Raw genomic sequence first — 12619 nt, 5'->3', positions numbered from 1 at the left:
GAGTCCGGCTCCGGTGTGGTGTGTTCTCCCCGTGTCCATGTGGGTTTCCTCCAGGTGCTCCGGTTTCCTCCCACAGTCCAAAAACACACGTTGGTAGGTGGATTAGCGACTCCAAAGTGTCCGTAGTTGTGAGTGTGTGTCGACCTGTGAAGGACTGGCACCCCCTCCAGGGTGTGTTCCGGACTTGCACCCAGTGATTCCGGGTAGGCTCTTGACCCACTGCGACCATGAAAAAATCAGTCACAAGCTATGAATGACTGAAGGTTCCAGAATGTTCCCTCGTAAAAAATGAGGTCATGTAGGTCATGTTTAAAACAACAGTATTTGCTCCATATATTGCAACCTCTGACCAGTTTGAGTTCTGTGCTTTTTATAAGATGGCAGCTGCAGCGGTTAAAGAAAGCCCACTTGAACCTAGCCTCGGCTGATACTGGATCAACGTCTCTGGTACCCTCCTGGGAACAGAGCCAGGGAACCCTCCAGTTCCGCTACATTTGGGTTCCTGGCATGCGTCTCTAACCCACTGAGCCTTTGCTGCTCATTGATTTAGCTGTTGAAGAGTTCTCCGTGCCAGCTTATGGCCAGAGCCTCTCCCTGCAGCCTGCGCTGGGCTCTGACAGGACAGTCAGCCCCACATTAGCCGCTGAGAGGCCCATGATGGATGTGCGTGCTCCCTGCTCCTGATAAGCTGCGGATTCATTGCTCTTTAGCAGCCACTGTCATCTTTCAACACCCATAACAGTGGGGCAGCCGTGGAAATGAAAGTGTGCTCCCAATTAAAATTAAAACCCTGAGAAATATATGGATGGTGAATAAAACAGGCAGGCACCTTGACTTCAGAGAGCAGAGTGGGGGAACATTGAAAACAGAAGTCAGTTCTCTCCCTCTTGGCTAATTTTGCTTTTTTGTTCTCTTAAATGCGCTTCTTTACAGGTAATGCCATGGTTTCCGGAACGTTCTCTCCCAACGAAGCACAGAGGAGACATATCCCATTTATGTCTAGCTCTCTGCACAGCTAGCCTGTATATGGGGCTATTAAGTTTGATGGTTGTGCACTGTCAGTAGGCAGTAATGGTCGGTCGTGAGATTTTACCTCCTTGTTCTCTCCGATGTGCTGGCTTTAGCATAAATTTGACATGGGTTTTGCTTACGTGTCTTAACTGTACACATTGTGAAGGTTTGATTTAGATGTTTTTTTTTCTTTTTAATTACAGAAACCTGACTCCTGCCAATTTTTACCTGGGACCTCACTGGCATTTTACCCACTCATAGTGTTCCTTTGGCTTTGAATTAGGCTTTGTTTTATTCAAGTATTCAGTCTTTCTATCAGGACTAGAGAGCTGCCTTTCTACTAAACATTACATGTTTTTTTCTATGGGTATCAAGGCCAGGCGGTTTCAGAAGAAATGCTAGATATCAGATATAAGTGGCCCTGTGCTTTAAAGGTACACTAGGTAGTATTTTTAACTAAAAATTACAGCTCTAGAATCATTGTGATATTTCACTGACTTGCAATAGGCAGAAGAGCCTCTGTTGTTGCTACTCCAGCTTCAGCACTGCAGAAACTGTACTGTGTAACCTGTAGAGGATGTTCATTTTGCCATGTATGGCTTACTTTTTAACAAAATAAATATTAATAATAATAATAATAATAGTAAAAACATAGGATCAATTGGATGAATCTAAATATTTTTTAAATCGTTATCAGAATAAAATGTAGTATATGAGTATTGGTATCAGATATGAAATTGTTATTCTACCCCCTTTGTTTATAACATTATGGTCATAACAGTGCCAGAGTTGGGGCGGTCAACAAACAGAGGTCTAACACAGTGCTACATATGCAGGCTCACCAAGAAACCCATATTATGACCACTCCCCTGGTAGAATGTGCGCACACACTAGTTGCAGGCCCTTTCTGGTGTAAGCTAAAGCAATAGCTCCTGTTCTCCACAGGGGCAGGCGTCTCCAAAATAAATAAATAACATTTTAAAAAAAAGTACATAGTACCAAATGTAAATAAGGCTCTGTTGCAGTTAGCTCCTCCCTAAATAGTCACAGATTATGAAATGAGCACTGCTACAGCTACATTTTGTACTACATGAGGTTGAGGAAGATATTGTAGATTCAGCCCTAGTGTTTGGTGGTGCAATTGCAGAGCGACACGCTAACGCACAAGTATAATCATCTCACAGATTTGTTTTAATGAAGCGTTAGGAAACTTGCCCAAGGACCAATAGCATAGTGTTCTTGTCCAAGCTGGGAACTGCAGTGAGGAGGACTGCATTGAGGCCAGCAGTGATGTACCAACCAATATAGGAATAAAGAGCTTCTACAGACGAGTCCATACTGAGGGCGAAAAAAAAACTAATAAAAAAAAAAGCTAGAGAACTGCAGTGTGCGGTGTACTTTCATTACAACTGGAGCACTCTAATAAGTAACTGCTGAAAGCCCAGAAGCACTGGGTGAAGCGTCCTCAAGCAAACTTCCAAATTTGCACATTGTTTCCTCTTATCTCCTCTGTTTTGTGTGAATACACTAAAATTCATCAGCATGCAGATTGCTAAAGGTAAATTTATGGAAATGAAGGCACGGCATGTTTTGCTGTATTCATATGAGGCTGGTGATTGTTTGGAGAGCACACATTAACATTTTAAGCATCATGAGACATGAAGTAGCACCTCTGCAGAGAATTGAGAGCAAAAGTCTCTCGGCTTTGACACTTTATCGACAGGTAATTCATTTGTTTAAGTGTTGCGTGCGCCGACGTGAATTGTGTAAACACAAATCGTCTCCGTATGTGGCTCTAGTAGCACACCTCCACAGTGGTAAAAGGTCAAGCTCTTAGATTTAACTCTTTTTTTTTGCTTGTTTCTCCCTTTGCGCCTGTTTAAGCGTTTGATTTCCTTTGTCAGCTTGTCCACGAGCGACCGCCATCCTTTCTGAAGATGTCTTTGTCTAAATTAGACACTACACATGCATTTATTCGTAGTCTTCTTTGGCCATTGAGAAATGAGGGGGAAAGTGGCTGGTTTTCATGTGCTTTTGCACGCTTATTGACTGCAGAAGGAATTTAATTAATTTTGGATAAAATGCAGTATGTCTGAGGCTTAAAGCTGTGTCTGGTGTAAGGCTTATGAATAAGCACCGAGAGTAGATCTCTGTCATGGTGACAAATATCATCTGCTCAACCTTGAGAGAGCGACAGACAAGCAAACAGGGGCAGTGACAACTGTCACATCTAGAGATTTGGCATGTAAATCCATCTATCACTTCACAGAGATACTGGGCTGAGTAGACTATGGGGCGCTAGGGAAGTGCATTTTGACAGATCTTGATGTTAAAGTGTTAATAAATGGATGTTTGAAACCTGTTTTTACCTGAATGGTTGCCCCCCAATGATCAGTTAGTTATTGAAGACGGTTTCCGACACATAAATAATAATAAAAATAATAATTAAAGGCACTAATATTTTTTATTGATATGTAAGTTGCTATCTCATGATTTTGAGATACTACATCAATATGTTGAGATACTTAGTATCTCAAAATAATGAGATGGTATCTGGAAATATTGAGATTACCCCTTACATATTAATTATTTCTATTACAAATTAATTGTATCATCATTTCAGCTCCCAGCAAAGGCCAACGTTACATAAACGCCATAGAAATACATGAGAATTCCTGTAGGCTGTCGCAGTAATTAGTGAATATGTAATAGCCAGATGCTGTTTGAATATGAAGGGTTTAAATATGCATATATGATGCTGCAGATTTCTGAAAGCTTCGCTCCTGGAGTCACTGCTTATCACCGTCTAATGAGCCGTTCAGTATATTGTGCTGAATCCGGTTTCTCATTGTAATAGTGCAATAGTGTCTTGTTTTCTTTTCATTAATTTGTTTACACAATTCACTTCTCTTCACATTCCTCTTTATCACTGACTCTGCTCTTCATTGAATGGCAGTGGTGTCATGAACTTTTCATGAAAAATCACTACAATGTCAAACCAGTGATTTATTTATATATTTTATTTTGCCAAATAAAACAGTTACTAGACTGACTTAAAGGCGAAACACCACTTAATGGACCTCCATGAATATTTCACATTATTTTAGTTACTGACATATATAAGTATGAAATAAAAATAGCTGCTTAATTTGCTTTAAAACGGACAATTTTATTAAATTGACGGAAAAACCCGAGCTCGCTACGGAAATACTTGAACCGTGACATCACTGGTGAACAACAGCTGAACAACGCAGCGGTAAAACACCGTTATGACTGACTTGTATTACAGTATGTAGCTAGCTAAATAACCCACATTATTCATGACAATAGCCTAGCAATAAGCTAAACTCAAATGTAGAGGTACCGTTATTCTTGTAAATGTGATCGAAGTCGAACTCGAATTCATCCGACACTATAAACCTCCGTAATGCAGCTACGTAGCCGAGTATAATCTGAGCCACCGAGTTTAGCAAGTCAAGCTAACGTTAACTAACACCAACTAAAACAGGCGAAGTGAGTGTCCTTACCCTGTTTACCTCCATGTTACAGAGGCTCTTGAACACCTTTCGTTGGTGTCCTTACATGCCCATATTGTTGGAAAAGCGCCAGTGAAATGAGCTACAGATAACGGAGTGAGCGGATGGTCCTTTCCAAAGTGCCCGTTTAAAGTTGACAAATTTAGTCCATTTTCTGGATATTTTGGGATCTTTGGGCCATTTGTGCACAGATGTCCCACTGTACATTGAATTATTGCAGCCAAAAACAACACACCTTTTCGTCATTTTGCATTAAATTAAGTACAACTTCTAGAGTTGTTGTCCACCATCTACGTCACAGGCAAGACGCCTAGTAGAGTTTCCGAGGGGGGGACCAGCGGTCTTTTAAACCTTATTCCTTGAATTAGTAAGAAATAACGTTTTCTGACTATCAATAAACACAAGTTAGGAACTCTAATTCCACTGTATTTATTTGTTTGACACTTTCATATCGCTGGTGCTGAGCTTTTAAGTACCATTTACAAGTGTAATAATAAAGCAGGACTTTTTATTAGTCAGTATTTTTGCTTTTACATTTCACATAAACAGAGCAATAGTTTTAGATCCTGCATTATTTACCTAAATAAATAAATAAAATGGGGAAAAGATGTCCCTTTTTGGCATCAGTCAATTCATTCAGCGCAGTGGTACTCCAGTGAACGGAATCCCCTCTCTCGGATTGGGCTTTAGGAGAGCGTGGCTGTTAGAGAGCGGTTGCATTACAGTATCTTTATCCAGCGCAGAGGGGTCTGGAAACAGCAGGCCAGTGCGGATGTAATTATGGGATGGATGAGAGGGAGCAGAAGTCACGCAGAAGTCCACTGCTCAGCAGAAACAGAGCGAGCGCCTCACTTGTCTTTCTCTGATCTCTGACCCTGGCCTGTCCTCCCCCACCCAGAATCTACTCTGTTACTTTGTTTTGTGGGTGTGTGTCTGTGTCTGAGCTTAAGTACCGCAACTATATGCAGAAATGATCATCATAGACCCTCTCACAGCTTTCTCAACTACGGTATTAAGGTAAATTGCTCTTTTCTCTGTTGCTTTTTCGTTTAAAGCTGCAGACGTCCACAGGAAATGTATATTTTAACCACCATTGATGTCCCTGTCCCTACAATCACAAATTGAAGTCCATCTGTTTCTGGGCGTAATTCAATACAGCCTGATTTAACCAGCTCAAAAGACCCACAAAAGATATTGTTTGGGTGGTCAGTGATTCTCATCCCCTTTCACACAAGCATGGTATCCCAGAAATGTTCTGGACTTTACCTAGGGGGCGCTGTATGTGAAATTTGTCCCAGACATTATCCTGCTTACGCTGTAGTCAGTCTGGGTAATGTCTGAGTGAGTGCATGTGTGAACACGCTGTATCTCCTTCATACCCTGCAAAGTTGCTGCCCCATGCCTAAAGCACATGGAACATATGTATATATGTTATTTATATAATTTTCTTTGTGAGGTCTTGCTAGCTCCACGTCCTTTCACAAATATAGTTTTGTTCTTTACACACAGTGGTGGACATAATGGTGGACACACACCTGTGGATTTTTTTTTTTTCTTATCTAAAGGAAGAGTGGGTATTGATTTTCTCTTGTCTCTCTGAGATGAAAGTACTGTTTATCTGATGCTGGCCGATTTGGTGCTCGAACAGGTTGTTTTCTGTAAGTCAGAATAAATAAGGCCTTTCCGTTTTGAACTAACTTTGTAAGTGTATGCTGGAGATTGTGAAAATAAATGGTGAATTAGTGAGTAGCTGTGACAGCTGTGTATTATATCCATCACATCAGCTCTCTTTTGAGTTTTGTGAGATTAGCACTAGCTCTTACTTATAGAAGACAGGAAATATCTGCACCTTATAGTCTCTCTCTCTCTCTCTCTCTCTCTCTCTCTCTCTCTCTCTCTCACTCTTTCTCTCTCTCTCTCTTTCTTTCTCTCTCTTTCTCTCTCTTTCTTTCTCGCTCTCTTTCTCTCTTTCTCTCTCTCTCTATTTTCTTTCTCTCTCTCTCTCTCTCTTCTTGGGTATATCTGAGACGGTGCTGTATTCAGTGTTAATGAGAATAAGCTGTTTATGTGAAGTAGCTCACAGTGTAAATGACTCTGTGAAGGTGTGAAATCACACAGCATTGCGTAACATGTCAATGAATGATGTCTGTGATATTGTATGTGTGTGTGTGTGTGTGTGTGTGTGTGTGTGTGTGTGTGTGTGTGTATGTGTAAGTGTAAGAGCGCAAACGAAAGAGTGTTAGTGAACATGCTCCTTCGAGGTCCCATGACTGCTTGTCATGCCTCTGACAGACCCAGAACATGCTCTTTATTAGCAGCTATATGAAGATGGCTTCATTTCTGCTGGAGCCTGAAGGCATGTCACTTGTAAACTGTATTTTCTCTTTCCCCTCATGCCTATGGCTGATTAGGGCAAAGCGCTATCAATAATACCGCAGTTTTTCTCTTGAATTCGGCACGCTCCAGTCGCTCTACTGACAGACGAGTAATTACCCCCAGCCTGAGTGACAACGCTGTCTGCATGATGTTATGGACCAAGGATGGCTTTTATGGATTTATTACCACATTATGTTGCTGATGTTCCTCCGCTGTGATCCTGTGTGTGCTCATGCATATGTGTATTTGTCTTCTGCATTTAGATTACATACATGATAGTTCACACTCCATCTCTGTTGTGTCACGTTGATAATAGGTACACGTTGTTTAGCAGGTTTAACATTTTTAAAGCACAGTCGATGCAAATGTAGTGCATTGATGGCTGTAATTCTAGCAAACAACATGAAGCCAGATTCACTACATGAGGAACTGATAGCTCACAATTTAATTTTAGTTTCATATCACTATTAGTTGCAGAGATGACATTTACAGGAGTAAACCACACCAAAACCCCAGGGAGTCTAATTGAGCTTTAGATAACTAGCCTTTCATTACAGAGAAACCTTCAGAACTGAAGTGCTGCACATATTAAATGCACCGTGTAAAGAAAAATGGCAAATTTATACCTCAGTCTGTAGTTAGTCTTTAGTTGTAAATGAATGTGAGATGCAGATTATTAAAACATTTTCTATATTAGCTGGTATCTTTTAGCTAAAACAGCTAGTGCTTCTTGTACACGTGCCATGCAGACCACATGCTGGCCAGCAGTTTCAAATTTGCCAATTTCTTTAAACCACTGCATCTGCTAAAATTAGTGCTTCGCTTTGGTCATCAGCCTGGTGTTTTTTTTATTTTCTAAAATGAAAGGCTTGTTATTTGAAGCCGTATTAAACCCGATTGTGCTGCAAGCTGCTGGAGCATTGTGCAGGACTTTAGTGAAACTGACAAGCGGAGTCCCACATAAAAGATTGGGAATGAAAGAGTTTAATCATTTGCTGCGTCCACTGTGTTGTGTTAATGTTGTTTTTTTTAAAAGTCCACATGTCCAATTGTAGGGGCGGCACGGTGGCGTAGCAGGTAGTGTCACAGTCACACAACTCCAGGGGCCTGGAGGTCGTGGGTTCGATTCCTGCTCCGGGTGACTGTCTGTGAGGAGTTGGTGTGTTCTCCCTGTGTCCGCGTGGGTTTCCTCCGGGTGCTCCTGTTTCCTCCCACGGTCCCATGGATTGGTGACTCAAAAGTGTCCGTAGGTGTGAGTGTGTGAGTGTGTGTTGCCCTGTGATGGACTGGCGCCCCCTCCAGGGTGTATTCCCGCCTTGCGCCCAATGATTCCAGGTATGCTTTGGACCCACCGCGAACTGAACTGGATAAGCGGTTACAGATAATGAATGAATGAATGAATGAATGTCCAATTGTAAGCGCTTTTATTGTGAATTCACGTCGTTCAGTATATGACTCAATTATGCATCTCTGCTCTCAATCATGAGTTCAAATGAGTTTTGTGCTTTACTCACATGCGGACACTTGCTTTTGCCCCATACAGAGACAGTGCATCGACACATGCAGCAGTACGAGGTGGAGTACCTGCAGTTTGCCTTCCGCTGGATGAACAACCTCCTGATGAGGGAACTGCCCCTACGCTGCACCATCAGACTGTGGGACACTTACCAGGTATGACTTGTTTATAACAGTGGATAAGAACTCAGAACCATGCAGAATCTAAATAGTGTTATCAGCATCTGTGTTTTGTAGTCTAGATTGCTGATTGCTAGCAAAAAGAATCGTTCTGTATGCGTTTTATAAGCCGTAGCACTTAAGTATTGCCCAGTGCAGTGGAAGAACGTTGGACAAATAAACACGTAGGGGCATCTGAACACTTTTGGGAGTGCCCTCGGGCTACACCAGTTAATTCAGCCACTTTATATCTTCTGTTGATTTTATATGAAAAGCTACAAATAGTCTTGCTGATGAATGATGAAAAGCTTGTAGGAGGGCACTTTGAATGGGATCTGTATAGATTGAGCTTTGCTTGGCTGCTGACCGGTGCTGCGTTGTAAGTGGCATAACTCTCCACATTCCTCATCTTCTACAAATTGTTTTCTATTTGCATTAGGTGGTTCTTGACTAAACAAGTGTTGTGCTTTGTTAGCACTCAAAGTGAATTTGAAGGATTCAGCTTAAGGTCAGTGAGGTGAGTTTCCTTCTTAGCCTTGTGTGTGGAGCAATCATATGGAGTACCAATCATTTAACCGTTATGTCCCGTGTCTTACATGAGTGTTATCAAGAACCCCTTGCTTCACGACAGTGAGTACTCTCTAGAACAAAACAAAACCAGACAGTAGGTTTCTTACAATCACCCCTTCTCTTCTTCACACAGATTGTTTATTAATTTCAATGGAGAAGAATGACTAGCATCAGTGCCTGGTTCAGATCAGTTATTAGTGCTGATCGGCACTGCCTGTTGTTTACTTGCTTCCCTCTTTATTATTTATTGTTGACTTCACAGGTTGAGGCACCGGCCTCCCAGTGACACAGTCAGGCCTCATTGATTGTGTGGACATATTTACTGTTCATGTCGAGGTCGCCACAAAAACACCTTCACTTGTGAGGCCAAACACGAGTCAATAATAGAAGGATATTGCCTAATGCAGGTTATCGATCCCTCCCTTCGTTCCAACTAAAGAAAGGTAAGGAGAAATTGAAGAGACAGGGGCTAGGTTATGCACATTAAACAGAATTAAATCAAGCCTGGATTTCCCTTTTTCAGAAGCCTCTCATTTGAACTCAAAATGGTGTATCCCTTCGTGGCTCTCTGAGTTGTGTTTCTGCTATTGATTTACAGAGCAAACTAAGGCCAAACTCCAGGTTAAGGCGAGAACATACAAAGGGCTTAGGAGGGCGAGTAAAAGAGACGGCCATTGCCTTAGTACTTCGCCAGTGCTTAAGATGGTGGGCTTTATCGATTTATTTCATTATCTATTTTTCTCTCCCTTGACAAGCTACAGGTGAGCATCAATGGCTGTGGGAACAAGCACAAATGCTGGCATTCAAGCCTCTCTTGGAGAGTTTATTACCTCCCACTACTGAATGATTGTGCTGATAAATACTTGTCCTTAGTCCCCACTTCAAGCCTTTTGTCTGCCTTCTCAGGACATAGCCACTTTGAAAGGCGATAATGGCAAGAGTTTGTGATGCGGAGATGGTAATGTTGCAGTTTGTTAAATCAGCCATTCCTGCCTTGGCAGGGGATGCCAATGAGGAAAGACATCCTGAAGAGCTTGATCTTTTCTTTAACAATCATGCTTGAGTTGTTGAGAGGGTTATGGCCCACTCTTAACTCTGCCACCAGCCTGTACTCAGGAGCCTCTCACTTCCCTATCTTCATCCACTCATGTCATGTCTCATGTCTGGTCAAAGGCTTGTCTAACCTAGTTGTTTACCGATTATCGATCTGGCTCAATGTTGCGTGCACTATAGAATAACAGTGATAAATATGATGTACCAAATATGACCAGTGAAATCTGCTCATGGATTTATGGATGATTTGAAACCTGGGCCATGTGTCAGGTAAAACCAAACAGACATTTTGAAATAAGGAAGGACTGGTGCCCCCTATAGGGTGTGTTCCTGCCTTGCGCCCAATGATTCCGGGTAGGCTCTGGACCGACCAAGACCCTGAACTGGACAAGTGGTTGCAGACAATGAATGAATGAATATACTATTTAGGGAGTAGGGCACTAATTGGAATAGAGTGTAGTCCCCCCAACCTCAGGGGCATCCTTATTTTTCCCTTGTTCCAAATTCTTATTTGTTCTGTGACGTTTAAACCAATGTCTGAGGAAATCTCTCAACATAAATGTGCTTCTAAGTCTAAGTTTAGTTCATATTTCTGAGTTCTCTCTGTTAAATTGGAACCATTCCCTTGCAGGGGCATGTCAGGCTACGGTGTAGGGTATGGTATAGGGGTCGAATCTACGTAGGACATACACATATATGCACAAATGTACAGAAGCATAAATTGGTTTTATGTATATTTACAAGGTGTGTAGACAACCTATAAAATCAGTGAATTCAACTACTTAATGTTGTACTTATTGTGGACATTGTGCTCAAATAAAGCAAGTCTATATTTAACCGTGTCACATTAAGGATTCGTAAATGTGTTTTAGTAATGCAAGTTATAGCGAGATCACAATATGTCACAGAATAATTTCAATATTGATTTGTTTTCCCTCCACTGTATCATGCCACTCTGGCCCCCACTGTGTTCTTATTTAAGCTGCTTTATTGACTTCATTATTTGAGCACTGCCTGTGTAACATTTATCCTTGTGGTCTTTGTTGTAAATCTTTAACCACCAATCAATAGCATAAATATTCACAGACGCAAAATGTTCACTTTAGTTATTCAGTGGTAAAAGATTGAAAGATACATTCTATTAATGTAGGCCTGTTTACGCAGTTCAGATAGCAATCTATCGGCCTCAAAAGTTTGTTCCTCCTCACCCTCCATTTTCTTAAATCTGCTAATGAGGCTGTATGCTATTTTCCTCTTTGGCGTGTAATTTATATTTGCTCGGTGTGGATTTTGGAGACTGCTTTTCAGATAGCGTCATTATACAGGAGTTAGGGAGGAAAAAAAGCTCTGCTTATGTTTGGAATTTCACAGTGATTTTTACCAAGCAAGAAGGATTACCTTTTAGGTTTTTAGAGCCCATTGTGAATTCCTCAACAGAGCCTAGAAATAGAATAGAATTCATCCCATGCATTTTTAATGCATAACCAAGTACGCATTAAATGACTGCTCCCTCTCTCACCTTCCCCTGCCGACTCTGACAATCTGTGCCACGGTAACTCATCGTAAAGATCCTGACGGGCCGAATTAGGCAGGTTTCTGTGCTAAATCTTTCATGGTCTCAGAAAACACGGACTCTGTCTCTCGCTGACTCTCCGAGGGAGTTTGTTTTGCAGGCAGCCAGAATGCATTTCGTGTGTCTAGATCTGTGCTGCTTGTTGATGTCACACTGTTGTACTGTGTGTTCCTTCATGATCTCCATGTTTTCTCCAGAGGCTGTTTTCCCCTTCTCCAAGGCCTTATTCCGCAGAAATCCTTGCAGTAAACAGGAAACCTCAGCCATGCCATGACAGGGAGAGATGCTTCCGAGCTCTCTGATACTTGCAAAATACCCCCTTTTTTTGTACATTTATTAGAGGTACATCTTTTAGTCTTGGAACTCCTTCTGCCTGCCACATCCACTGCCACCCTGGTATTTATGCAGCCGACACAGTGACACAGAGTGCAGGGGTAGCGGTAGGAACAGTGAGGTAATGTCTGTGTAAAATGCACTACAGGTAAAGGTTAATGTAAAGACGTCAGCTTAAATGCAAATGAAATACACCTCTACTTCTACACCTCTACTAACCTCTACTTACGAACTTGATCCGTTCCGTGACCCGGTTTGTAAGTAGAAAAATTCGTTTCTCGAGACAATTTTCCCCATTTAAAATAATGGAAAAGCAATTAATGTGTTCCAGCCCCCGCCCCGAAAGTCACCCTTTTTGCACTGATATACGTTTACAACACTCTCAAATTAGTAAAAAAAATACATGTAGCGTTACTAAAAATAAAAGAGAAATACAGTGGTAACAGTAATAAAAAAGAAATAAAAAAAGTTTTAAGTGGTTACACATCGCTAC

The 12619-nt window shown here is 41.5% G+C and overlaps 1 protein-coding gene across 3 annotated transcripts in view; it reads left to right on the top strand.

Moving 5' to 3' along the window:
• Positions 1 to 12619, top strand: part of tbc1d22a (TBC1 domain family, member 22a) — a 163355-nt gene that overhangs the window by 109493 nt on the left and 41243 nt on the right. For all 3 annotated transcript variants that reach the window (XM_066669788.1, XM_066669789.1, XM_066669786.1), the window contains one exon: positions 8467 to 8594. In XM_066669788.1, the coding sequence (XP_066525885.1) occupies positions 8467 to 8594 (128 nt within the window). The remainder of the gene's footprint in view (positions 1 to 8466; positions 8595 to 12619) is intronic.

Source organism: Hoplias malabaricus, chromosome 4, assembly GCF_029633855.1.
Source record: "Hoplias malabaricus isolate fHopMal1 chromosome 4, fHopMal1.hap1, whole genome shotgun sequence".
NCBI lineage: Eukaryota > Metazoa > Chordata > Actinopteri > Characiformes > Erythrinidae > Hoplias > Hoplias malabaricus.
Note: the sequence above shows the minus strand (reverse complement) of the source record. Positions and strands in the feature narration are given on the sequence as shown.